At 38.4% G+C, this 26,961-nt stretch overlaps 1 protein-coding gene across 3 annotated transcripts in view; it reads right to left on the reverse strand.

Annotated features, from left to right (window-relative positions):
• Positions 1-525: 525 nt before the first annotated feature.
• KCNJ5 (potassium inwardly rectifying channel subfamily J member 5) overlaps positions 526-26,961 on the reverse strand; it is a 56,645-nt gene continuing 30,209 nt past the window's right edge. For 2 of the 3 annotated variants that reach the window (XM_074216337.1, XM_074216336.1), the window contains 2 exons: positions 13,666-14,609; positions 526-8,514 (listed from right to left, as the gene is read on the reverse strand). In XM_074216337.1, the coding sequence (XP_074072438.1) occupies positions 8,195-8,514; positions 13,666-14,602 (1,257 nt within the window). In that variant the 5' untranslated portion in view covers positions 14,603-14,609 and the 3' untranslated portion in view covers positions 526-8,194. Of the gene's footprint in view, positions 8,515-13,665; positions 14,610-15,533; positions 15,616-26,961 lie in introns of those variants that run through there. The other variant, XM_074216338.1, reaches the window with a different exon arrangement.

A 26,961-nucleotide genomic window follows, 5' to 3' on the forward strand; every position in this document is an offset into this window, starting at 1 on the left:
TTGGAATTGTGAAATGATGACTGAGCAGACGGGTGGGTATTTTCGTGAGGTGAGGAGTGGAGATGGAGAGTTGAATTAATGAAGAACTGCTCTCAGTCTGATCCTGAATAGAGAGATGGTGTGGGGCACACCATTCAGTAGAATGGGAATTAGTTGAAGATAGGGATGATTTTCATTTTTGCCATTGTACCTTTGGCACCCAGATAAATTCCTTGCACATAGTAGGCATGTCATAAATATTTGTTGAATAGAAATTAATCGAACCAAATAGTCAGTTTTCTAACCATAAGGGTTGTGGGCAAAACTCTTTGGTCTGCACCCAGCATCTGGCATTCTCTTATCCCTTCTGTGTCTGAGAGGGCCAGACACAGCTGAGCTCTCATGCGTGAGGCGAAACAGATGGTGTGTGAACTCATGAATGACTACTGGCTCAATTTTGAGGCAACTGAACTATTTAGGGAGGGGACTGTTACTCCAGCAGAGCATCAAATAAGGCAGAGAGAAATGCTAATCTCTTACCTTAGCATCATGTTTTATTTCAATGGTGGTTTTGAATATGACAGTGACATTTGCTTTCCATTTTATGAAGACAAATGAATTGAAAATACATAGAGGACATGATTATTTTCTAGCTGATTGCATCATTACCCCCAAAGAAGTCTGAGCCTGTGAACTTACCTACCTTCAAACTTGGCTTCTGATTATGGAGAAATACAGGTCATGGTCCTTAGGAACTGCTATAAATTGACTCTGATAAGTCTAACATAGGAAGTATATTTTGGGTTTCTTCATTAATTTTGCTAAAGGGTCAGTGACTTCTTCAGTGAACTGAAACTTTGTTTAAAAATTGGGATGGAGAGTAATTCCCTTTAGGAACCATGGTCTAGCATGTAGATAGGACACTGGATTTGGAATTAGAACTGATTTGAATGGGCTCCATCAAATACTTGTTATGTGAATTTGGTTAACTTCTATGACTTCCATTTTCCTTATCATTAAATAGAACTACCCTATTGGAAGAAGATGAGAGACTTAGACTTTAGATCTGGTTTGATATGGAATTTTAATCGTCTTATTAAACCTCATTTTCATCATGTCTGAAATGAAGTTGAATTAGATGATCTCTAAAGTCTCTTCTACTTTAGCATTTTCCTATCTAACTACCTCTATTTCCTTCTATCTTTAATACTTTTACTATTTTGAAGAACTTTTATGAAGCTCAAGGTAATCAATGTTTGTAAAAATGTCTTGTTCATATAAATTTTGACATACATTTTATTTAAATGGCAGCTTTCCAGCCTGAATAAAATAACTAGTTGGCCAAAGGAATCTTTATATTTCCATTATTCCTTCCTGGAGAGTATCTTTGCAACCAGTCTAGAATTTGGTCAGTGAATTCTTTAGTGATCATATGTGTCTATTCTATTGCATTAGGGGGAGTTTTTTTCCCAGGATATGTAGGTTTATTGGGAGCCAATGAAATTTATTCTATGTTCAGTAACATGATCAGGAGTCCTAGTATATGCTCCAACAATCTCCTTTTTTTCTTTTCCCTTACTTGATCATTGATTGCAATAAACCTCATAGAATTCTATGAAAATTCAAGAAGTAAGCTCGAGGGAATAACCAAATCTGTTGTGGGGAAACAGATGGCTGCTTCCTTAGCTTTCAGTTTCTTTAACTAGCCCCTGTATGCTCACCTCCAGGAAGGACATTTCCTCTCAGATATTATAGCTCTGTTTGTCTAGTGTTAATTTTAACTCTCCACCTGCTTTCATTCCATGTCAGGGATAGTGCCAATATGCTTGTAAATCAAATGTCAGTCATTTCTGCCGAGTTGATGGGGGATGGGAGTCATAATTGAACCAGATATTGTAAATTGTCCACGGATCAGTGAAGGTCTGGTTCTTTGCAACTTAAAATATTCATTTCCTGCTCTCCTCCCATTTTTGTTGGATTTAAAAGGATCAGGCCAGAAATTATACTTATTGAAAAGATATCTAGTTCTGGTGCCATTTAAATAGGGGCTTTTTGCTAACTTGATCTTTTGTAAATCTGAGCTTTTAAATTTGGCTTTGTATAGCCATAGTAAATTAAAGTCTGTCTCAAATTCTCCCTTGTTGATGACATTTTCCAGATGAAGCTTTGGTCTTAACTTGGAGAATCTCCAAGTACTTTGCAAATGTTAAATGTCACAGTTCTTTTAATGAACTTGGTATTAGTGACCATTTTCCTGAATGGAAAGATGAGACTTGAATAGAGTCTTCACAATTCAAAAATGAAAGGCTGAGTTGGCAATCATATAGATAATTTGATCAACATAAAAAGATGATCTAGATCAGGGATTCTTAACTTTTTTGTGACACTGGACTCCCTGGGAAGTCCTCAGAGTCATATTTTGAAATGTATAAAATAAAATATATAAGATTACAAAGAAAATCAAAGGTTAGTGAAACTAATGATGCATCTCCTGCCTCCCTCTCCCCCAATCAAGTTTATAGAACTCCTGAAAGGAGTCTATGAATCCCAGGTTAATTATCTCTGACTTACAGAGTTGCCTAGGGTATCATTCATCCTCCATCTTTCAAGAAGACTAATGACATCATGGGGTAATTATTGACTTGCACATGAATTAGATTTAATGAGGCAGAGTTGTATAGTTATCAGCCTCATCTTCTCTTCCAAAGTCATTAAAATCCAGTGGCAAGAAAATGGCCCAGGGATACAGGTATCTTTGATCCCTGACCAATCTCCACAATGTCTGGTCCAGCTGCTTTCATGGCCACTGAGAACAAAATGTTCTCATCTGCCCATTTCACCAAAGAAAGTCTTCACACACTTGAGGTAGATACCCCTCTAATTCACCAACTACTTTGAACCTTGTTTTGTTTTAACCCATCTGCTGAGACAGTTTTACCAGGGTGTACCCACTGCACATCTTACAGTATCTTCAAGTCACAGATAAGAGTTGGGTAGGTGGACTCCAAAGGTGGATGAGCAGCTCATCAAGTCTTCATACCAGAAATGCTAGTCCTTCCTGAACATCTCTGCACTGCTGCAATAGTGAGACATTCAATGACTTCCCATGATTATATAATCTGTATGTCACAAAGGCAAGAGGTGCAAACCTGTCTTCCCAATTCCAAGGTCCAACCTTTGCCATTATATAGCCCTGTCCTTCTCTCTAGGTAACTATCTATTCTGGATTATTTTCAAAGTGGATTTTTCTTGTCATAGAATCATCCAATTCCCGTAGAGTGGTCTAATTTGAATAAGCTAATTATTTGCTACACCAGAGTGAACAGATTTTAGTTCCAAATACTTAAGGTCTTTCAAAGTGAATTTTTCCCTATGAATTCTCTAGGGAAATTGGTTATGTACAAGATTATCTGTCTGAAGATTTCATCATTTGGTGAAAGCTAATCTAGTAGTGATGATCCTTTCCATATTTAGGTAAATTGGTCTTTTGAAAGCATTCCAGTACCAGCTTTGTAAAGTCATACAGGGCTTATATTCTTCAGGAATTTCAGGGTCACTTTCATGACATGATGAAGATTGGTGTTGGATTTTCCCCCATGGCTTAAAATATCTCCATAATTACTAGCACTCCCACTTACCTTCTATACAAAGGCTGACCTCTGACACAATATCAGGTTCAGAGTTAGATTCGACCTCTTGCCCCATGACTATGTTAATGACTAGTCTCTTCATTTCCCCAACCACTTTCTGACCTCAGTTTTGCAGTAGTGCCATCATCTCTGTTTTTCTTTTAAACTATTAAAAGAGCAAGAGCATTAAACCTGTCTGAAGTGTAGGAGTTGACATGTAATGCAAGTGGGTGCCTGTTTGTAACAAGGAACAGATTTGGAGGATCAGATTCACTTCATTGTGATGGATTTTTAGCCATCAGAATGGCATTTTCTTTCTTTAATAAGCAGGTTGAAAAATCCTATGTAGGCAGAGAAAGAGTTGACACATCGATTTCAATGAATTCTCTAGCAAAAACCAAGACAGAAAGGATAAAGACTCCTTCCCCTGCAAGCCATTCTTTCCCATCTAATTGCCTTTCACAATTCATTAATCCCCCCAGAGACTAGGGGGGAAAGGTATTTCCCAATTATTCTGCCACCAAGAGAACATTCATTGCAGGTGGACCAAAACTGAGGGTCAGTAAAAATGACCAACTTAATTGGAGCTCCCTAAGCAGTAGACATGGATCCTTTTTATTCCTGACCTTAAACAGTGCTCAACCCATTATTTTCTATGCCATTCTATGAGCCTATGTCCATGTTTCTTGGACTAGGACTGAGGCTGTCTCAGGAAATGATTGTTTAAGGGTATATTTAAATGATTTCTGCATTAAATTAGGTCTCATACCACAAACTTCTAATACACTATGGGCAGAGGGATATTGGGTGGCAGAAAGGGTTATTGATAGTAGATAGGAAATGTGTATGAATATTCACTCATATATGTTATAGTACATGACCCTTTGCTGGTACTTGCCAAATGATAAGGACTTTCTACTTGAATCTGTTCAACCTAAGTACTAAGTGATCTTTCACTTCCTTAATTTTCCTAGATTTCTCTTTTTGAAAAAAAAAGTCTGAATCATTCTCTAACTTTTATCATACTTATCCGTCTATGCATCATAGTTTCTTTACTAGATTGTAATCTCTTTGACATTATAGCTACATGGTGCAGTGGATACAGCACCAGCCCTAGAGTCATGAGGACCTGTTCAAATTTGACCTCGGACATTTGACACTTACTGTCTGACCTTGGGCAAGTCTTTTAACCCTGACTGCTTCACATCCAGGGCCATCTGTAGTTATCCTGATTCTATCCAGATATCTCCAGTGGAGTAAGTGAAGCTGATGCCTGAACACAGTCTCCCTCACTGAAATCCAATTCACTTGCTTGTCATGGCGTCACCTCCCTGATGTCATGGTCTTCTTTGAGAATGAAGAACAAACATCATCAATCTCCTTGAGGGAAGAATCAACCTTTTGAATTTCATGACAAGCATTTAATGTTTATTTGCTAAAAGTATTTGTGTTGTTAAGGTTATAGATTGAAGGGAGTGTTCTTTGATTCTTCAGGAGCACAGAATGTGAAATCTTGAAAGGGCTTTCTCACTTTACAAATGAGGAAGCCAATGTCCAGGCAGATGAAGTAATTTGCTCAAGATCAATCAGTAGCAATTAGCAAAGTTAGATTTCAAACCCAAGTCATAAGATACAGAGTTGTCAAACTCACAAAGTTGCTAAACTCCTGAGTCTGATCCATTCAGATTAAAATGTAATTGTGATTTGTTTGATATAATAAATAAAATACATAATACATAAAATAAAGCTAATTTTTAATTTCTAAGTCAATATCCTGTACTCATTCCTGATAAGATGGATCTACTTCAAAGATCTAGAACAAAAAGATATCTCAATGTCTATCTAGTCTCATTTTACAAATAAGGAAACTGAAGCCAGAGGGAAGTTACGGAGAATTCTACCTCAGAACTATTTCAAAATATATCTTATCCCTCTATCACAGGTAATTTCTAATATACAGAGACTGACACCAGGGGTTGACTTCTGAAACTTTCAGAATGTAATAAATCAGGTAATGCCTTGAGATCATGAGAATACTGAAATACATATATTGTATTTGTAAAGCTGCCAACCTACTGCAGAATGCAGAGGGCTGAAATCTTTCAGTTTTGATCTAAGATGTCCAAGTCTAACATCTAAGTTGTGGTAGTCCTAGAATTTCTATTTTGTGAGAAGGTGGGGGTTGATTGGAATAGGGTATGTCAAAGGCCATCAGTATGCCATCTCTTCACTATGACTCCCTATTTTATGTCCCACTTTTCAGGAAATGGTTCCAAGGCTTTTCCCAAATTTTTGAAGTCATTTTCATAATGTTTCCATGGACACAGATAACAAAGATCAGATAACCTCATACCCTGTTCATGGAGTTTTGGTGAAAAGAGTACATTGTAAGTCTTGAAATACTCTGTAAGTATGATTGGTTGTTAAGCTGTTCTTGAGAAATTTAGGGAAGTTTCCATGTTACTGGTGGGTTTTAAAGAGAAAAATCACAACAGCACATTACCACTTCCAAAGGGCAGGAGATCTGGCCCACATCCTGGTGGAGTTTTAGGGTCTATCAAGGGACTTTACTGCACTTCTCTTTGTTCAGTACCTCAGAACCACAGCTGAGAGGACAGGAAAGGGAGCAGATCTGGGAATGGAGAAAGGGCTACAATATTCCAAGACCTGAAGAGGAGTGCTAGCAGCATCGTTGGCTAGGCTGATGAGAAGTACAGTTTAGATTTAGTAGAAATCAGGCAGAAGATGTAAGATAAATTGAATCCCCAGTGCTTCACTTTCTTTCTATTCCATTTTGGCTTAATTTTCACAACCACTTTGAGAAGGAACTCTGGACTTGCAAGATATCTGAATTCCTTAGCTTATTGGTAAAAAAAAAAATGCTAACAGGAGGAAGAAGTAGCTGACAAGGTGGCAAATGACAAGTGTGGGTAGGGGCAATGCAAATTTTGGAGGCTGAAGAGAATTCTGAAGCCCTGATATCTTTGGGAAAATTTCTTTCCAAGATTGGTTAGCCAATAACGATCCTCCCTCTTCCTCCATCCAGTTGAACAAAAGCTATACCTTCCCGCTCACCTTCCAGGTTTCATCTAAATAATCTTCATGAGTTATATGTATCCATCTGTACTCTTCCCATTCTTTCAGATGAAAATAAACTAAGATATTAAAAAGACAACATTTTTGAGGTTTTTTTCCCCTGTTTATGTCCCTTCTCTGACCTATCTTCCCAAGAATCCCTAATTCTTCTCACATTTCTCTTGGGGATGAGGAGGAAAACTGTGAAAGGAATAAACCTTGTTTTACTTTGTTCTTAGTGTTTCCTTGCCCCAGGCCCTTCTTCCCAACCCTTCTATCCCTAAGGCCAGTACTTTTCTAGAAAGAGAGAGGGCAGTAGCACTCCTAATCAGCAGGTTACCTCTTGAGCATGAAACCTGAGGTTAGTTTCTGACATCAAATGGATATTTTCTCTTGACTATTCACAAGACCATGGTTGAATTGGAATTCTTCCAATATTATAAGTAACTTAAAGTGGGCCACTTGGCTCACCTTGGAGATATTAATTGCTTTGGTGAAAAGGTTGCCTCTGACTATTGCCTTGCATGTCATGATTGGCCCTAAAAATAGGAGGTCCATTGAATAGGAATCAGGAGAACTAGGGAACTAATTTTTGCAGGTGATTGTTTAAAAAATAATCTTCCTTTCTCTCTCTCTTCACCCTCTTTCATCTCTGCTATCCCAGCTTTAACATTATGTACTCACTTTCTGTGACTCTCACCCTAGGTGCACTCTGATACATGAAAGAAAACTAAGGTGAAAGTTAGAAGTGTTTTGAGTTCCTAAAGCAAACGTTTTCTATGATAGAACTGGTGTCTGGTGTTCCTTGATCTGGAGGAGATTTGAGGAGCTCAGAATGATAAAGGATATTCGCTTTTTAAAATTGCTAATAAAAAACCAAACTTAATCTGACATCTCTGGTCTGGATTTACTAGGAAATAGGTCCAGGTTTTACAGGTATTTTCTAAGGGTTTGGATAGGCTACATTTGAAAAACAAACCCAACTCAACGCACTAGTAACACAGATCTCAGACAATGTTCTTTCTTCAATGCCTCTCCCACTAACTGGCAAAAGCCACTTAAATAAAGAATGCCTCCTTCTCTGAGGGGAGGGGATGCCTCCTTTGAGAATCTACTTCAAAGCTTAAGGGTCCCAGGGCAGAAGTGCCTCTTGCCCCTTCCCACCACCCCATTCCTATCTCAAGTCTTTTGCTATGCCTGCTTTTTATGAAGGCTATTCAGACATCCAGGTCAGAGGATCAGTGTGAAGAGAAATGAGGGACTAAGTAGCAAAAAACAAAGATGTCACTCAAATTTCACCTTGGACCCCTAGCCATCTACAGCATGAGACATGGTTCACAGGACAACATCACATTGGGAAAGGGAAAAGTTTGCTAAACTACCTATCCTCTCAGAGCCTCTATCACCACCTAAATAATCCATCTCTGTTAGGTTGCCTGATTGGGTCAATTTAGGGTCTCTGGTTAGAGAAAAGCCATTGGGAAGTTATGTTCCATCCTCGAGCCCCGGAGTCATACAGAGCTACTAGTCTCTTTGGCTCTGCCCAGGCCCTCAGCTTCTTCCTCTCCTTCCTCTGTCTTTTGACCCAAACCCTCCTTGGCACAGCCTCCTAGAAGGGTGGGGCTGGAGAGGTACTGAAGGAGCCGCCCCTCTCGCTGGGCCTCTGCCAGTTCCTTGGCACAGCAGGTAGGTGTGTTGGTTTCGTAGGTGTCATGGAAGGTGTTGTAGTCTACCTCATAGAAACCCTTCTCTAGGGTGAGGACTGGTGTGAAGCGGTGACCCCAGAGAACCTCAGTGTCCATATAAGAGCTGCGGGCCTGGCAAGTCATGCCTAGGAGAAAAGAGGACACAAGAGAGTTAGAGATACCCACAAGGATGTGTTTGTTCACATTAATAAATGTCTACTGATTGATTGATGTGTGTCTATAGGAGCTGGTGACACCCATTCTTTCATACTCATTCACAAAGATGAAACCAAATCCATACAAAAAGACTTAATACAATCTCTTGGAATGGAAGCAATCAGTCAGTAAGAATTTATTAAGCATATATTTGCCAGGTACTCTGAGGATATAAAAAGACAGGGTCATTGTCTTGAAATATTCTGAGTATTCCTCTGCTGGTTAGCTACATTGATAAAAGATTTCAAATGGTCGTCCTTCAGGCAAGATTATTTGCTTGAGGAAAACTTGCTCCACCATAACAGCTATTTCTTGAAATTCCATTTGGCCAGCTTGCAAATATGTGCTATGCTATTGGTTACACAGTGCATTGGTTGAGAGGATGTGGATGACTCAGCACAACCTATCACTGCCTCTGGGAAAATAACAGAACTTATCTATTAGCATCAGACATCTGTACTTCAAGGATTCATAATTTTGCCAATATAGGTATTCCCTCTGAAGATGCAGATAAACCTCTAGGTCTGAATGATCATAGTTAACATTTATATAGTGCTTTAAGATTTGCAAGGTGTTTTTATATCTTTTATCATCTGATCATTGCAACAACCCTATAAGGTAGGTGCTATAATTCATCCCCATTTTACAGATAAGTTTGAGGGAGATTAAATAACTTGCCTGGGATCACACAGTTAATAAGTATCTAAGAGTGGATTTGAACTCAGGTCTTCCTGACTCCAAGTTCAGCACCCTGCATTCTGTCATTGCACTATACTGGATGAGGTCTTTATGGATTTCCATGGCTAAAAATGCATTGTTCAAAGAGAACAGGATTTTAATACATAAACCTTTTATTTATTTATTTTGCTTTTCATTGTATACCAAAATATTCATATTTGTTATTAATTGTTAGATTCAAAGCAAAAAAAAAGGAAAAGGAGAAAAAAAGGCATGCATTATTCATTAGACAGTCCAGTGATAAAACCTCTCTAAAATTAACTAGGATGATTCTTGAATGAAGGGCATATCATTTATTAACACCTTGTACTCAAAATCTTGGTTAGACCTCTCAGAATTTGGGTTTCACTGATAATGCCTCCAAGAATCCTAAGTCCCCTTCAGATTCCAATAAGGTAACAGAGAAGGTCTTCAGTGGGAACCTTGTGTCCATATATCAAAAAAGAGGACTAACTGTTATTACTAATTATTATAGTCACCTCCTTAATCCCTCCCTAATTTGTATATTTGGAATACACATTTTCTTTTAAAAGAAAGAAATACACACACCCACACATCCTTGGTTCTTTTGCCCAAGGACACTAAATATTTCATTACCTCTTATTCACCATCAACATATCTCTTAGACTTCCTGTCTTTTCAGTATTTTTAGATTTAAGCTCCCCCCCCCAAGAGATGGAGGGAAGCTCTATTTTATGGATGAAGAAGTCTCTATGTTTTAGAACACAGGAAATAATCTTTGGACTGAGGAAATGTACCCACTGTATATAAAGGAGAAATATTTTTGTCTTACCCAGAATGCTGAAGGGGATTTCACATCAAGTGAACCTGGTTTAAATCAGTTTTTGTTTTGTCAGTTTTGTTTGTTTCACCAGTTTGGATTTTCCTACATTCTCAAGCCTCTTTAAGGTTCTAGGTCATGGGTTGTCTTCTCTCAGAAGTTGCTTGGTTGGGCCAGGTCTCCCTTACTGAGAGGAACACAGACATCTTGGGGACCTGAACAAATTGGAGGTGGGCTGGTGTTGGCCCACAGCTTGTACCAGACAAGCAGTTTAGTTTCTTACTGTTTCTCTCTCTCAGTTTTCAGGGCTTCTTAGATCTGGTTTTTCCATCTGATACTAACCACAGTATAACTAAGATTCCTATGTAGGCATTTGGAGGTGGCCTTTAATTTCTTTTGGACTGTCTGGTTGTCTTTCCAAGCTAGACTGATATCGCTCTTGGATGGGGCTGATGGTAAGGTGACTGTCCTAAAGGAATATTACCTTGTTGGGATGTCTTATAGTAAACAATAGTAGTGTCTGGGATTCCTATGTTGTTAGGTGTCAGCTAGCTGGTAAAGCAGAAGGAAGTCCTAGACTTGGAGTTAGGAAGCATTGAATTACAATTCTGCCTTAGATATTTTACTAGCTATGTTAACAATGACAAGTTGCTTAATCCACCTTGGCCTTACTTCTCTCATCATAAAGTAGAACAATAATAGCACCTGTTTTACAGAGTTTTTGGTAAGATTTATTAAGATAACATATATGTGGCAGATCTTAAAGCAGTATATAAATATTAGACAATATTTTCTAATGGCCAGCATTTTATAGACTTAGGTCTTTTTGTCTAGAACTCTTACCCACTGTGTCCCCACTCCCACCCCAACCACAACTATCTCATATTATAACTTATTGATTGTATTTTTACCAAATTTACCAAATGAACACATTTGCCAAATTTTCAAAATGTTTTCTTATCTAGTATTTCATTTGAACTTTAGGACAATTCTATGAAGTAGAAAGGGTAAAATAGTGTGACTCTGAAAAATTATAGGGAGAAATAGAAGAATACTAATTACCACCCAGATAAGAAATCTATTACAATAGCAACATGTCAGATGAATGTCATGCCATCCCTAAAGTTTAGGCATATTACAGTTTTTCTTTTAATCCTTTCTTAAAAAGATGAGCTTCAGTGAGTCTCATCTTGAAGAGGGCCACAGAAAATCATGCAGAACCACAAACAAATACTTCAGGATTCCCTTAATGGCCCTGGTACCAAATGATACCAAAGTCTGTTGAACCCTGACTTAGGGTGAGTCCCTACTGAACTGGTAAAGATGGTTAGTCTCCTGGGGTTGTGTTGTTCTATTGTTTGGAAAACTTCTACATTTGGGTCAAAAATAATATTTCTAGGAGTTAAGAAATTGTTCTTCTTTTGCTTGGGTTGTCCTATAAATATACTGTGAAAGAAGGGCCAAAGGGAGTTTGAATGGGGCTTCCAATCTTAACTCCCACTCCCCTGGGAGGAGGTTACCATGGTGGTGATGCTCTCCATGACTTCTTTGGGAAAGAAAACAGGATTGGGGTTGGCCTACCCTTACCACTTTCCACTGGACAACAAAACTGACAGGGAAGAATGGTATTTCCACATGCTATTATTTTATTTTGTCATCGAGAGATGAGAAACATCCGTTTCTTGTTTTGACTGGTAACTTTGCTCTTGTTTGTTGTCATCATTGATTATGATGATGATGATGATGATTATGATGATAGGTTTTAGTGGCACTAGTCTATCTCTGAATGACCACTTTCCACCTGAGAATCTTCTTTTCTGGTCCTGACTCCAAGGTCACAGACAGGGAGACTTTCAGATCTTGGGAAGTTCATTGTCCCTAAGCACTGGCAGTAATTAACTTCCAGCATTTGTGATTATGTATGTCCCTGTTGGTTCCTAGGGCTGCCACCATGTGCCATTTGGCTATTCACCTCAACTCCAATGAAACATTCAATCTTGGGCTAACTGTATGGACTATAGAGTAAATCACTATTCCAACAACCCCTGGAACCCTGCCTTCCTCTACTCTGCTATTTCAAGTTTGGACTTGGAATATCTTTAGGTCCATTTCCAGAGTGGGAAGGATTTGGGGATGGAAGGTGAGGTTGAGTTCCCTCCCTCTTAAAGCAAACTTCTATCCAACTTCTCAGATCAAGGCCCACTCTTAGATCATGCTTTGGAGATGTTTGGTTAATTTTCTGATAATCCCAAAGATGGAAAGGCAGATGGAAAAAGGAGGAGTGGTTAATTCTAGGACAGAAAAGTCAGTGGTAGGAAAGGGCAGGGCAGGGGTTGCTGAAATACAGAATCCTAAGGCCTAGGTTTGACAACTCACTCAGCTACTCATTCCCTGTATAAACTTGGGTAAGACACAATCTCTCTGGGCCTCAGTGTTTTCATTTAAAAAATAAGTTGGTTAGAGTAGATGTCCTGAGAGGTCATTTTCAGCTTCATACTTTTGAACCTGTGAATTCTGACAATGCCCTGCTGGAGGATGGGGGAAGTAGGAGAGGGAGAGGAGAGAGTCAAGGACCATGAGCTGGCTCAGAAGCCCTTGGCTTTTTAAAACTAATTTGTGAGTGTGCTACATTGGCACAGAACCAAAGCTCTTTGTCATCAGGTGTCTCTGAGTTGCAGCAGCCCCAGGCTGAGGTGCCAGGATGCAAGGATGCTTTCCCATGGCACCTCTGAGTATTTATGTCTCACTGAGAATGCAGAGTTATGTACAATGGAAGAACAATGGATTTTCTGCCCACTTATTGAATAGACAGGCAGGCATCCTTCCAGAACAGTCAGACAGTCACATTTAGGGACAGGAGTAAAGATTAAATTATATCTACAATCACTACAATTTTCAAAGCATTTTAAATTTTACAATGAGATTCCTTTATAACAACTTGTAAGGGAAGGATGCAAGCATTTCTCTCCAATTCTACAGGTGAAGAATTTTAAGGTCACAGAAGTGAGATGATTTACACAAACTAGTTACTGTTAGGTCTGGGTGCTAATTTTGCTCCCTTTATCCTAAATTCTATGCTCTTTACCAAGCACTCCATGAACTCTAGTCCAGGAGTCCTTAACCTTTTATTTAGTCTGTCCTTTAGTAGTCTGGGGGAACCTATGAACTTCATCTCAGAATAATTTTTTAAGGGAATAAAACAAACATTTATTGAGTTACGAAGTATTACAATTATATTACAATATGATTATCAAAAAAGTTTTAAAGTTCATGGACATCAGATAAGAGCTCTTAATTTAGTCTCTCCTAGCACTGACACATTGAAATGTTTTTAAAAATTATATTCAAATTTCATAATTTTTGCTACAATAAGTTATAAATTCTCCCAATTATCCAAATTTTATGTTTTTATATAAGGATCTGACTTTTGGGTAGCACCATTGAGCAATAGGTCACTGAGTCCTAAATCCCAGAGAGGTAGTATGTATCAGAGCCAGAACAAAAGAAGGTCCCCTGAAACAAGCTGTTCAGTGAACTTTGAAGACAGCTGGTAATGTCTTACCTGTAGCTTCTACCATGCCTTCTAAGATGACTACCACCTCAAACTCTTCCTGATTCAATTGTGCCTTGGACATCTCCCAGAAAGGGCTCTTCTCATTGATTTCATGGGAGATGATGAGTGGCGACACCAGGAAGAGGCGGTCATCCCCAGTGTCAAAACCCACATTTATATCTGTCTGATTTAGAGGAATGAATTCCCCTTCTTTGGTCTGCCTGGACTTGATGAGCTTGGCCCGTATGGAGGCTTCTACGATGTGAGAATTGCGGAGGTCACCCACTCGGAACATGAGGCAAAGCTTATCATCCCGCATAGAAATGACAGCATTGTTAGAAAACATGAGAGTCTCTGCCCTTTTCTTGGGCTGACTGATCTTCACAAACATGCAACCCACCATGAAGGCATTGACTATGGAACCAAGGATGGCTTGGACCAATAAGAGGATGATCCCCTCTGGACACTTCTCTGTGATGACCCTGAAGCCATACCCAATGGTGGTCTCTGTCTCAATGGAGAACAGAAAGGCAGAAACAAAGCCACTGAGATTCTCAACACAAGGAACCCAGTTTTTGTCCCCAACATGGTCCAGATCTCCTCGAATGTATGCAATAAGCCACCAAATGAAGCCAAAGAACAACCAAGTAATGGTGTACACCATGGTGAAGACAAGGAGGTTGAAGCGCCACTTCAAATCTACCAGTGTTGTGAAGAGGTCACTGAGATAACGATAGGTTTCCTGGACATTGCCATGATGCACATTACATTTACCACTCTTCTCCATGTATCGCTGGCGAGGCTTCTTGGCTTCTGTCAGGAGGCGAGTCCGATCAGTAGTGATGGGGACATAATCACGGGCTTGTTTGGGAATCTTCCTGGGGTCTCTGGGAGTGGTTCCAATCTCCATGTCTTGGTTCATGGAATTCCTAGAATCTCCAGCCATATCTTAACTAGTTTGGGGTAAAAGAGACATAAATCTTTGATAATGATTTTTCTGGTTCAGCTGAATATGTTCTAAGTAAAGAAACCTAGCAAAACACAGAGAAACATGGAATTATAGTGGTAAAAGACACCATAAAAATCTGTAAATCCAATCACCTCTACCTTTGCATATGGGGAAATTAAAACAAAGTGACTTGTCTAAGTCACTTACCTACTTAGTGGTGGATTTGTAACTAGGATTCAGGTCTCCTGACTCCACTTATTCTATCTCAACTATAAAACAATAGTTTTTGCCATGTAGAATGCAATATATTTAACATACATAGAGTAATTCATTTGAATAAAAATTTATTAAATGCCTACCTTGTGGACACCATTAGAAAAGGCACAAATTGTAAGGAAATACAGGTGTGTGTGTGTGTATGTGTGTGTGTGTGTGTGTGTGTGTACATACACAGATGCATATATATATATATATATATATATATATACACACACACATATCCACCACCACCACTAACAAAATGCCACATTCATAAGTATAACTTTGCTTGACCCACTCTCTCAAGATGTTGCAGATACAGTCCCTACCTTCCAAGATCTTGTGTACAACAATGATAACATATGGCAGAATCTTCGTCAAATCATAGACTTGAACTGAAGTGTCTTGGGAAATCTTTAGAATGTCAGGTTCCCAATGTCTTCCAAATAGAGTCCAGAGATCTTTGAGATTCATGTTTTATCCAGATGGCTTCCATAGATTTGAAATAAAACCCACTTCTCTACAATTTTCTAACCCAGGGAGCTTACAAGTTCATTTCACAGGCCACAGGAAAGAATTGGCATTTCTATGGTGATGCTGGCTGCTGCCTTAGGTAATCCATGATTTATACTTTTACTATTAAAGCTGCCCCCTCCAGGAAGTAGATCACATTTAATGTCAACTGGGGAACACAAGTCATTTAGACTGTCATTTTTTATGAGCAGACTTTTCTTGATTTTACCTACATTCATCTCACTAAAAATCAGGGCTGTTGTTTAAACAAACACAAAGCATCCTTCATAAATCTACTGGCCCATGAATTCAGCAATGGCATCAGCCTCTCCTCAATGTACCTTACCATAGAAGTTCCTGAAAAATTCTTTCTTTTTCCTTTTTTGAACCAAATCCTGTCGTTTCATGATGAGGTTCATAAACCAAATCAAACAACGGGGTTTTTTTATATCTTTAATGTGTATTTCCTACTCTCTACTATATCTCCTGCTCCCTACTTCCTATCTGGTCTGTTACATGGATAATTGAGACAGTGAAAGATTTAGATTCTTTGCACAAAAAGTGAAAATCAAGTCTAGACCTGAATCTTTTGGGGAAGGATTTTACCCATTTATTACTCCCATTCATTTATTGAGCTAATTTGAAGCACTCTTACTGGGCCAGGCACTGTACTATGATACAACAAAAAAGTTTCTGACTCTAAAAGGCTTACATTTTCAGAGGGAGGCATGGAAGATTAAAAAATCCTGCTCTTCTGAAATGAAAGATGCCCAAAGATGGGTCAAATAGACATTTGTATCCAACAATGGAATTGAATCTGGACAGTCCAGTTACTAGAACTCAAGTGACAGTATCAGGGAAATTTTAAATGCTGGGATCTGTGATACATATTGTGTATAATGAGTATATTGCTTTGGTATGTACAAAGGAAAAGAGAAGATTTTGAATTAGCCCTCTCACAGATGTTATAGGATGTTTTGTGCTGGTTTTTCATTGTCTTCTTCTCTTATCTAACTTACTTTCACCCACAGTTGGAAGATAACTTGGTTGTATATTTTAAAAAAATCAAGTTATTTAAGCACTAATAATAGTATTTGAAATTCAATAGAAGAACTCAAAGGGGGGGTAATTTGGCTATTAATCACATTTTATAGAAATTCATAATTTCCAAGATATTTTATAATATTCCATTAATTATAATAATGAATTAACCTTAAAATAAGTTTAAAGATACTTTTCACACTATATAGTGTTTGAAATTATTTGAAATAATAGTAGGTAGACCATACTATTATTGTTGTTCCCAATTTGCAAATAAGTAAACAGAGATTTTGAAAGGTTAAGTGTCTTACTCACAATTATCCATATAGCTAAAGAGTTGGATCTGAAATTACAGTTCAAGTCTCTTGATTATATACTGATTTAACTAGTCCATGATGCCTCTTTTCCTCACAATAATACAGTGTTCTAGTTCTTCCTTCATAATTAACTTCTTCACTGACCCTGGGAAAATCCCTTTAACTTCTCTGTATCTCAGTTTGCCTACCTGTAAAAAAAAAAAGATCAAAATAGCCATCCTAGCTGCCTTATGATAATATTAGGAGGACCAATAGAAACTATAAATAAAAGTCCTTTATGTTTTTAGGAAGCAGTATGAAAATGTAAGCTACTATCAACTTCATTTCAGAAATGAAAAAGTTGTGGCATGGAGAATTCAAATAATATGTCCAAAGTTAAACCGTAATTAATTCAATTTGGCAAGTATTTTATGATGGAAGTACTATGCTATATAATAAATGATGTGCCGGTTGATTTTGAAAACACATGGAAAGACTTACATGCAATAATGAAAAGTGAGATGAGCAGGATAAGAGACTGACATATACAATTTGAAAACAATATTGTTTGAAAAATTGTGAACAACCAAGTTAAAAAGAATCTCAGAAGGAAAATGCCCATACCCCCAGACAAAGAACTGATAAAAAGAAGTATGCCTAGAATGATTTTACATATATTTATAAATCTGTGTCAAATGTTGGTCTTCTTTAGTGTCAGGTGAGTGGGTGGGGAGGGAGACAATTTGAAACTTAAAATGAAACAAAAAATTAATTTAAAAAAAGAAAAAATTAAAGAACAACAAGGTTAATTTTTTGACACCAGCAAAACAAACAAACAGCAAAAAGACCTTACTAAATGCAAGGTGCTGGAGAAAGAAAGGCAAAAGTGAAGGTTAGTACCTGTCCTCAAAGAGCTCACATTTTACTGAAAATATAATTGGACTTCAGTCTGAGACAGGTTATGCCTTAGCTCTCAGAATTTTCTTGTCTCTAATTTCAAGGATTTGCAAAAATTATTATTCCAAAAATCTTTCTAAGGTCAAAAGGATTTGCAGTGTTTTTCCTTAATTGGACCCTTCAAACTCAGGATATTCTCTTGGGACTTGGGAGGCTTTGGTAAATTCACCTTTAGAAAGATGCAGGAAAAGTGTCTGGTACATCATCAACTACCAGGGTCCTCTAGCTGTATTCTGAAGAATGCCAACTAAGACCTTGACCTTAGCAAATCTTATTAAAATCTAAGCAAGCCCATTGGGGCTATCCAGCTTTAATCTTCTTTTGAAGGTGAATGGGGAATGGAACACAGATGTGATTAAAGTTCTTTGGAAAGGCAAAGTTTAAAGGTCCAACAAAGCAGATTAATCTCTTTGATATGAAAAGCACAAAAACCAAAGGGCAGACATAGGCAGGCAAGGGGAAGAGAGGCTGATGTTTGTCCTTAATTCTTGAAGAAGAGCATGACATCAGGGCTTCCCTTCTACTGGGCTTAAAAGTCCTTCAAGGGTATAGGACTCATCATCTATCCACATTGATGGGAATTCCTCTCAAGTTGTAGCTGCAGGAAGTCAGAGATTACTGACATCTCTGGTCAAATAGTACCTGAAAGTGCACATAATTCCCTGAAAAGACCACTGAACTGACACCCTTGTCTCAGAATCAGTTTCCTTATCTGTAAAATAGGAATAATCACAATCTTTACTTTTTCTTCCTAATCTCCTAAAAAAAAATCCCCAAGTTATTTGTTTTTATACAAATGGGGAAGATGTTTATTCTTATGAACTTTTGAGGTGGCATGCTCTGGGTTAGATACTTTGCCAGTAAACATATATACTTAGATCACATAAGGTCTTCCTCAGTGGGAGAGAAGGTGATAACCTTCCTGAATAAATGATTAGTAAAACAGAGTTTTATCTGAGGAGAGAGGAGAAATCTTTAGAGCCCCTAGCATTCCTTTTGAAGGGGAGACAGCAGAAAAATTTGTTTAATAGCCTTTAATGATTTTGTATTATACTGAGTCCCTGAGAGATTTGTATAATGGAATGTTAGATTAGCTCTTCCTGGAGTGAAGTGGACTATTCATGTGGAGGTAGATGAATAGATAAGGAGATTAGAACAAATACAGAGAGAGAAAAGAGATTTTTTTAAAGTGGAGATGAGGAGAATGGGGAGTGCAAGCTAGAACCAGGATGAGAAAAACCATTGAATGCATGCTGGGAAACAGTCTTATGTCTAGCCCCAAAGAATAAAATGGGAATACACTATCTATATTGGACAGATTTCTTTTTTTTGCACTTTGGATGACTTATAGTCAAACATGCAACTTCTGAAATTACATCTTTGTTACTAAGCCTAGCATGTAGCATACTTGTGTCCCTGAATGGTTAGCATTCACGTTGATGGAAGGACTGTAGGAAGGAACTTGAAAGACCATTTATTCCAAACATTTATTTAACAGAAATGCAAATTGAGGTTAAGTGACTTATCCAAAATCACCAAAATAATAAATGGCAAAGTTGGGATGTGAACCTAGTAGCTCCTCTGACTCTACCATTTATTATATCTCACAGCCTTCTAATACACTTTGCCACACACTTGTCTTATAGGATCATAGTGTTGTGAGAATTTTCAGGGTCCTCACTAACTGCTGCCCAAATAAGCCAGCACAGGATACAGACAGCCACATAAATTGTAGTTTATTTATCCACTCAAGAATGTGTCACACACCATCAGTAGGTGACAGAAATGTGTGTGGTGTCTGTGTGTGTGTATGTGTTAACTTGGCAGATGACATCTTCAAAGCTATGTGAGTCAGAAAGAGTGGCTAAAGAGAAGATGGGCTTTTTTCCAAAGCAGTTTAGCTAGACCAGATACAAAAGACAGTTAGGAAAAGGTACTTATTACAACAAAGGAGGATGCTTGAACTGTTGTTACAAAGAAAACTTCCCAAACTTTTCTGCATCTTTGAGGTCTACTCAGTTTCCTAACACCCATTTTTGGTTTGCCTCCAAAATTCAATCTATTTCATTTCAGTTCACCTCCATAAATATTTACTAAGCACTTAGGATGTGATATACCAGGCAAAAAGCAGGAAAAGTGTTAAACCGGAAGTCAGAAAGACCTGGATTTGACACATGCAGTTATATGACCCACGACAAGGTATTTAACCTTTCAGTAGCCCAGACAATTTTCTAAGACTGTAAGTTTCAGAGAAGGAGGTCAAATTGATTGATAGAGTTCTACTGAAAATAGCCTAAGATCTTAGACTAAGAGCCTTTAGACTAGCAATGTTCCCCTCTCCCAAGACACCAGACCTGCATCCTGCCCTGCTCTCACAGACATCATCTGGGGAAGTGATTTTGGTAGAGAAAATCCCCTGCCAGCTGCCATATGCAGGGTAGGCAAGCTAGCTAAATAAAGTGGCACTTGAGTGAGAGACAGGAGGTATCATGTACTAGAAAGGTCAGAGCTCTGTTGACCACCATCTCCTTCAGACCCTGATAGGAACAACTGAGGACCGAGGACCCAAGAGCCTTTGGTAGCAATGCTTCCAATGCTGTGCCCTCAGCAATCATCTTTGGAAGCAACCTCCATGAAGATACAGTTCCTATAGATATTATAGTCATATCTACAGATAACCCAGAAGAGAATGTGCTTGCCACCTCTTTCTTTGTCACTATCAATTAGTATAATTTCAGAATTGATAGGATTTCATCAGTGCAAATGTACTAATAAATAGATAATAAAAGGATACCCAAAAAAAGATATTAAAAATTGTTATTCTCTGCTTTACCCCTATAGACTAAGGACCATGGGACCTTTCTGTCTGATACTGTAGCATAGTGCTCAGCATATTAATAAATGATATTTGATAGATTTGCAGATGAATTCTTCAATATGTGAGATCTCTCTGCTCCTCTCCCCCATTAAAATTGGATCTCTTTGAGATCAATTTACTTTTCAATTTATATCCACATTGCATAACACATAGTTAAAACTTAGTTAAAGCTTCACTCACTCATTCCCTGCATTAGGATAAGGAATTTCCTTATTGTGTCTCCTTATATTAATGAAATCATGGGTCCAGCTCAAGTACTATACACCGGAGAGAAATGAGCACTGTATTTTCCATCATGGGAGTGAGTAAAATGCTGCAAAGTGACCTTAGGATCACACTAATTTTCAATATCATTGAATTCAATTTTAAAATAAGGAGCATGAGGTCCAAGGAGCCTAACAAGTAGTGGGTCTCATAGCCAACACTTGAATCCAGACCTTCTGACTCAAATCCCAGGACCCTTTCTCCTAGCCAGCCACCCTGTCTCTTTTGGGACCTGCAGCTGTCCAACTCTCAGACTCTGCCTGCAGCAGGCTTTGACCAAATTCAAGTTTCCTGTAAGGAGGGGGAGGCCTAGGAAGTGACCAAAAAAACAAAACAAAACAAAACAAAACAGAGATGGCCAAGTACAGGGAGGAAGAGGGAGGGTGGATATGGGGGTGGGAGAGAGATGTGTGGCCTTGAAAGACTGAACATAGATATAAAATATCATTGCGTTTTCAGTAAAGCAAGCCAGTGTACCAAGCAATTAGCCTGAGTAGGCAGGCTCCTCACGAAGCGATGGCACTACCAATTCAATTAAGGCACTGGGACTTTTTGTGAATTCCTTCTTCTCAGCAGGCTGCCTCAGGATGAACATCCTGATTGGTGTTTTAAAACATTTCTCGTGTCTCTTGCCTGAATTCTGGTCCCCTGATGGCCACCTGCTTTGAGCTAGGAACATAAAAAGCAAGACACAATTCTTTCATAGCCCAGGCTTCCCTTCTGCATTTGGATTTAAAAATAGCATATTCCGATAACAACCACTGGGCAACTCAAAGAGGATGGAAAAGGGAGCTCAGAGGGTAAATGCCCCCTCCTCCCCTTCCTCCTGGGAATTAATGGAACATGGACAGAATCCATTTTGTTTCCCAGAGCAATTCAAAGGTGATGCGGTTAGTCCATTAATCCTGAGTCGCTTTGTGGTCCTGTTCCCTAAGAAGTGACTGCTCTGCTGTCCATTTTCCTCAGCTATCTGCACATGTTCGGATTGTTAGCTATGAGGAAGAAGCAACACCTCCAGTTGTTGTTGGTTGTCAATTGTTGTTGAAGAAGACCATAATATCAGGGAGGTATCACCACGACAAGCACATGAATTGGATTTGGGGGTAGGGAGGGGGCGCTGTGCTAAGTCACCAGCCTCTCTTTCTCTTCTGGAGTCATTTGGGACCAGTGGCCAGATACAGATCAGGATAACTGGAGATTTCTTTAGCTAAGGGCATCCTCTGAGCTAACCTCTTAATTTTATAGAGGAGGTAATAGTAGGAACATAGGCTAGTCAAGAGAACTCGGAATGTTTGAATCTAGACTCAGCTCTCTGACTACTGTTTCCTCATATTTCTATGAGTTTATTTTTTAAATTTATCAATTATAGCTTTAAAAAATACAATAACTTTTGCTCCTTTGAAAAGCAGGTTTTATTGTTTTGTCCTCAGTCTTCCCCAGGTCCATTTATAAGACAAAGTTGAAGGAATATTGGGACCTAGGAGAGGAAGTAGAGTGGAATGGAGAAGTTGGAATTCTTATCTCTCCTGTTTTGGCCAGGAGCCGAAGAGTTGATAATCATTGGTCATGTCTCAGCTTCCCTGATTATACACTAAAAAAAATTAGAGTGTGGAGTGTAATAGGTGGCTAATAGATTGTGAGTTTCCTGAAGGCAGAGACTGTCTTTTATCTCTTTTTATATTCCCAGTGCTTGGCTGAGGGGTGATTATAAATGTTTAAGAAATGTTTATTGAATTGAATTGAACCTAGATGATAATAATAAAAATAATTTAGTAAATAGACTTGTCATGTCATGATAAAATGTGATTGTGATAATGAGGCAAAATCATTTGGAAACATAGAATGAATGTTAAAGGTCAAAGGAAACTTAGAGATAACTTTGGTTTTGCTCCCTCATTTTTTAGACAAGGAAGCAGAGATATTGAGAGGTATAGTGATTTTCCCAGTTCATACAGTTGGTTAGGGGACAGAGTTCTGATGCCAAGTCCAATGTTCTTTCCACAATACCTCTTTTCTGTGTCAGTCACTCACTAAGTAAACATTCAGTCAATAAATATGTATTAAGTGCCTACCATGTGCTAAGCACTGTGTTAGGCCCTAGGAATACAAAGAAAGAAAAGATGGTCCTTGTTCTCAAGAAGTGATGATGATGATGATGATGATGATGATGATGATAAAACACTCCTGGTGTAGTTTTACTTTCAAAGCATTTGGACTCTATTACTGAATCTTCATCATAAGGAGGGGGGGGGCAGTTATTCCATTATAATTCCCTTTTTCCAAGTTAGAAAACTACCTAGGTAATATGGCTTGTCTAATATCACATCACTGTACCTTGCTTACTAGGAAAGGGCTATGAATCTAGGCTAAAATGAACCAAGGGAGATTTTACAAGAAAAACAAAAGTATAAATCCTATAAACTATGATGTAACTGATGGCTCAGGCCCCAGAGCAGGACTAAATGATCTCAAAGGTCCCTTTCAGTTCTACATGCTATGAACTTCAATCCTGCCACCTCCTGAGTCCCATGTATCATTGTGACTTGGCCTTATGTTTTATTTTTAATTTTCACAGTTGTTTTTTGTAGGATAGTATTTGCCATATTACCCAAAGCATAATGGCAAAAAGCCCAAGTGATTTTATGTGTTTTGGATTCTCCAAATTAGACTGACTTATCCAATAATTACATCTCAAACTTCCCTTCTGGAGACTACCCACAGCTTCCAAGAGGTCAATCAAACAAATATCCTTACACCCTTGTCTGAACTCTACAAAATGTGACCTCACAAAAATGCAAGAGGGAGTCACTCCTTTCCAGATATCTTCCTATCAAACAACCTAATGGATTTCTAAAACTCATTTGGATTTTGGTGTTTATTCTTAAAAACAACAAAAAGATGGGACAAGAATAAGGGAAAGGAGATTCAAGCATGAATCAGAACCAGTCTTGCCATCAAGGACTTGCTCATCTCATAGAGGGATGGAATAAGAAAACTAAATATAGAATACAACATAATAACTATAATACAGAGGTCAGCTAGTCCAACCCTTTCCTTTTGTTCAGTCATTTTCAGTCATGTCTAATATAATAATAAACCCACTTTGGGTTTCCTCAGCAAAGATACTGAAGTAGTTTTCAATTTCCTTCTCTAGCTCATTCTACAGTTGAGGAAACTGAGGTAAATAGTGGCGAGACTTACCCAGCACCACATAGGTAGTAAGTACCTGAGATTGGATTTGAATTTAGGAAGATGAATCTTTTTGACTTCAGACCCAGCTCTCTATCCACTGCATCACCTAGCTGCCTCCTTTAAAGGTAATAAAGCAAAACTAAGAGATGCAAACTCAAGGTCACACAGGTATTAAGTCACAGAGGCAGGATTTGAACCCAGGTTCTCCAATGATAAAACATTCCTTTCATTGAACTATAGACATGGAATCACTTGGTCAGTTAACTAATTTTGTGACCATCCAGTAATTTCATCTATTTTGCACTCATTTTTCTTATTTGTAAAAGGAGGGAGTTGAACTTGACCTAAACTTTTCCTTTGGATGCTCTACCAATTATGTCATAGAGTCTCCTTTTAGAGGTGGAGATAGGTATTTCTGAGGCAAGTCATATTCTCCTTTGATCCACCTATGGCCAAAGATGGACAAAGATAGTTGCTAGAGGATGGGGGATGCTATTGGTAGTCACTAATGCACAGCCGAATGGTCAAAATGGTGCCCAGTATTGTGGTATTGGTCCAGTTGGTGAAAGTACTATAACAGGGATTCCAAGAGACCCCTTGGACTTGAGAATTTGCATATCCTGTAAATGCTTACAGGGACTTGGGTTCCCAAAGGAATGAGATAAGGTAGAAGAAAAGTAGGCCAGTCCCAATCCTTTGTTGCCCAAGTAACTCCCAAGTGAAGAGCTAGAGTGTTATGAATCTCCCTTGTGGCACTTGTTAAAGTCTGTCGATTCTGTCATGGGCATGCTTACTCTGCAGTGTATTATAGCTATTCACCTTATTTCTCTATTATATCAGCAAAGTCCTTTCCTGTTATATTAGTTAAAGTCATTGAAAGTAGGACTGGTTCTTTATTTCAAAATCTCTTCAATTGTCAAATATATTGCTGTGCATAAGATCGATTCTCCCAACTACTTGGCAAAACTTTGAAGATCTATGAATGATGATAAAGAAATTCAGTGAGAAACTGTTTTAAGTGACATTTTCTATACCAGAATGGATGTTGCTTCAATCAAAATGAGACTTGACAAAGACCTTAGCCAAGATTCCCCATTGTATCCAGAGCCATCTCCAATGGACCTGGTTCATATCTGGCCACTGGACCAAGATAGATCCAGAGGAGAAAGTGCAGACTTAGTACAGCATTTCCTCTCACTCAAATTCAATTCATGTGCACTTCACGGCATTTTCTCCCTGATGTCATAGTCTTCTTTGAGAATGAAGGTCAAACAACAAAAACTTATTATGTGTTGAACTGGATTGAATAAATATTTATAAAATAGTAGGAATTTTTCTAAATTCTTAAGTTTTATATGCCATATTTTTTCTTATTAAAAATGGTACATTGAAAAGGGTCTGGAATCAGAGGGACCAGGTTCAAATTTCACTTTTGGAGATCACTAGCTATGTGACTTTAGGCAAGTCACTTCACTTTTATGTAACTGTATGTTAGTGACTACAGATATTATCCCCCATCCTCCAACAACCCCTCTGTCTATCTTTGACCATGAGAGGATCAAGCAGAATGTGGGTTGTTCCAGAAATATCTGTCTCCACTGTTATGGAGAGATATCATGATATAATTGAAGGAAGGAAAGTACAATTCAAGTCCAATCCTCATATTTTAACAAATGAGGAAATTTGTAAAATGAAGGTGTTGAACTTTTAGCCCTAGATCTATGAAATCATTCTAAGAAATCATTCTCCCTAAGCAGTTTCAGCTTCCTCAACTATCAAATACCTGTAACTCTCACCTCAGAGAATATTGTGAGGATCAAATGAGATACAGAATGTAGAATATTTAATAATCTTAAAGTATTACTTATATGTCAGTCAACATTGTTATTATTATTAAATTAACAGCTCTAAGGGATGATGGACTGGAGTGTCATCTTTGTAAATAAGATTATATTCACTTGGTCTCTTAGGAGCTCCAAAATGTAGGAAGTTATCTAGCTATTATCTGTGAAGGAATTATTTAGGCATAGCCAGTATTACTCAATGGGGCAAAGGCACAGCTCAAACCCAAACCCAGGTTTTCTCTTCCTAGTCATCTTTTAGGAGCCTTCCAGAATAGTCACTTTGACTGCCAGCCTAGATAGAACTGATTCATCTCTTCATCTCAAGAGAAGATGAAGTTCAACTATATCTCAGATGCTTGAGGCTGCTCACACCCAGTCTATGATTGGATGACCACAGGTCTCCTGGGTGGTTGATTAGGTTAAATGACTTTCTCACCAGGAGCAGTGTTCTGGGGAGAGGGAAGTGGGGAGAGGGAACTCATCAAATATCAAAATAGTTGAATAGAAGTGACTAAAGTGAGTGGAGGGACATGGAAACAGTGAAAAAGAGGCCCCAAGATGGAAGAGATTATACTCCATGGTTTAACTGTTCAGCTCTCAGGGATCCTGGACTTTCTCTGGCCAGTTCCCATAGAAGATGATGAGCTCTAGGGACAATTGCTCAAGCTCAAATAGAAAACTAATTTACATAAGAAATTATTTTTCATATCTTATTTTAATACTTCAGCAGTTGTATGATTTCACTAGGATGTGTACCACTTCCACTAAGCTAGACTTCAACTCTTCCATAATTTAGTAGAGAGTCTTTCTGAGTTGCTATAGCCTAAAAACCTCATTACTGAGTGGTTTACCTTCCAAAGTGATAAGCTTTTCTGAATTTGGCTGAGCTAGTCCTCAAGCTATAGTGATAATAGTCTGTCAACAGGACCATACTTAAAGTCTTTCCAATATGGTTGGCCCTGCTGGTTCTTTACTTATTTTTAAAATGGTGGGCTTAGACTAGATGGCTGTGAAGGACCCTGCCAGGTCTAGAGAGAAAGTCATATGGCACATATTGTGGTAGATTGAAATATATTTGTTATCAGCTCAAAAATCTGATAGGCATAACATGGG

Source organism: Macrotis lagotis, chromosome 1 (assembly GCF_037893015.1).
Source record: "Macrotis lagotis isolate mMagLag1 chromosome 1, bilby.v1.9.chrom.fasta, whole genome shotgun sequence".
Lineage (NCBI taxonomy): Eukaryota > Metazoa > Chordata > Mammalia > Peramelemorphia > Peramelidae > Macrotis > Macrotis lagotis.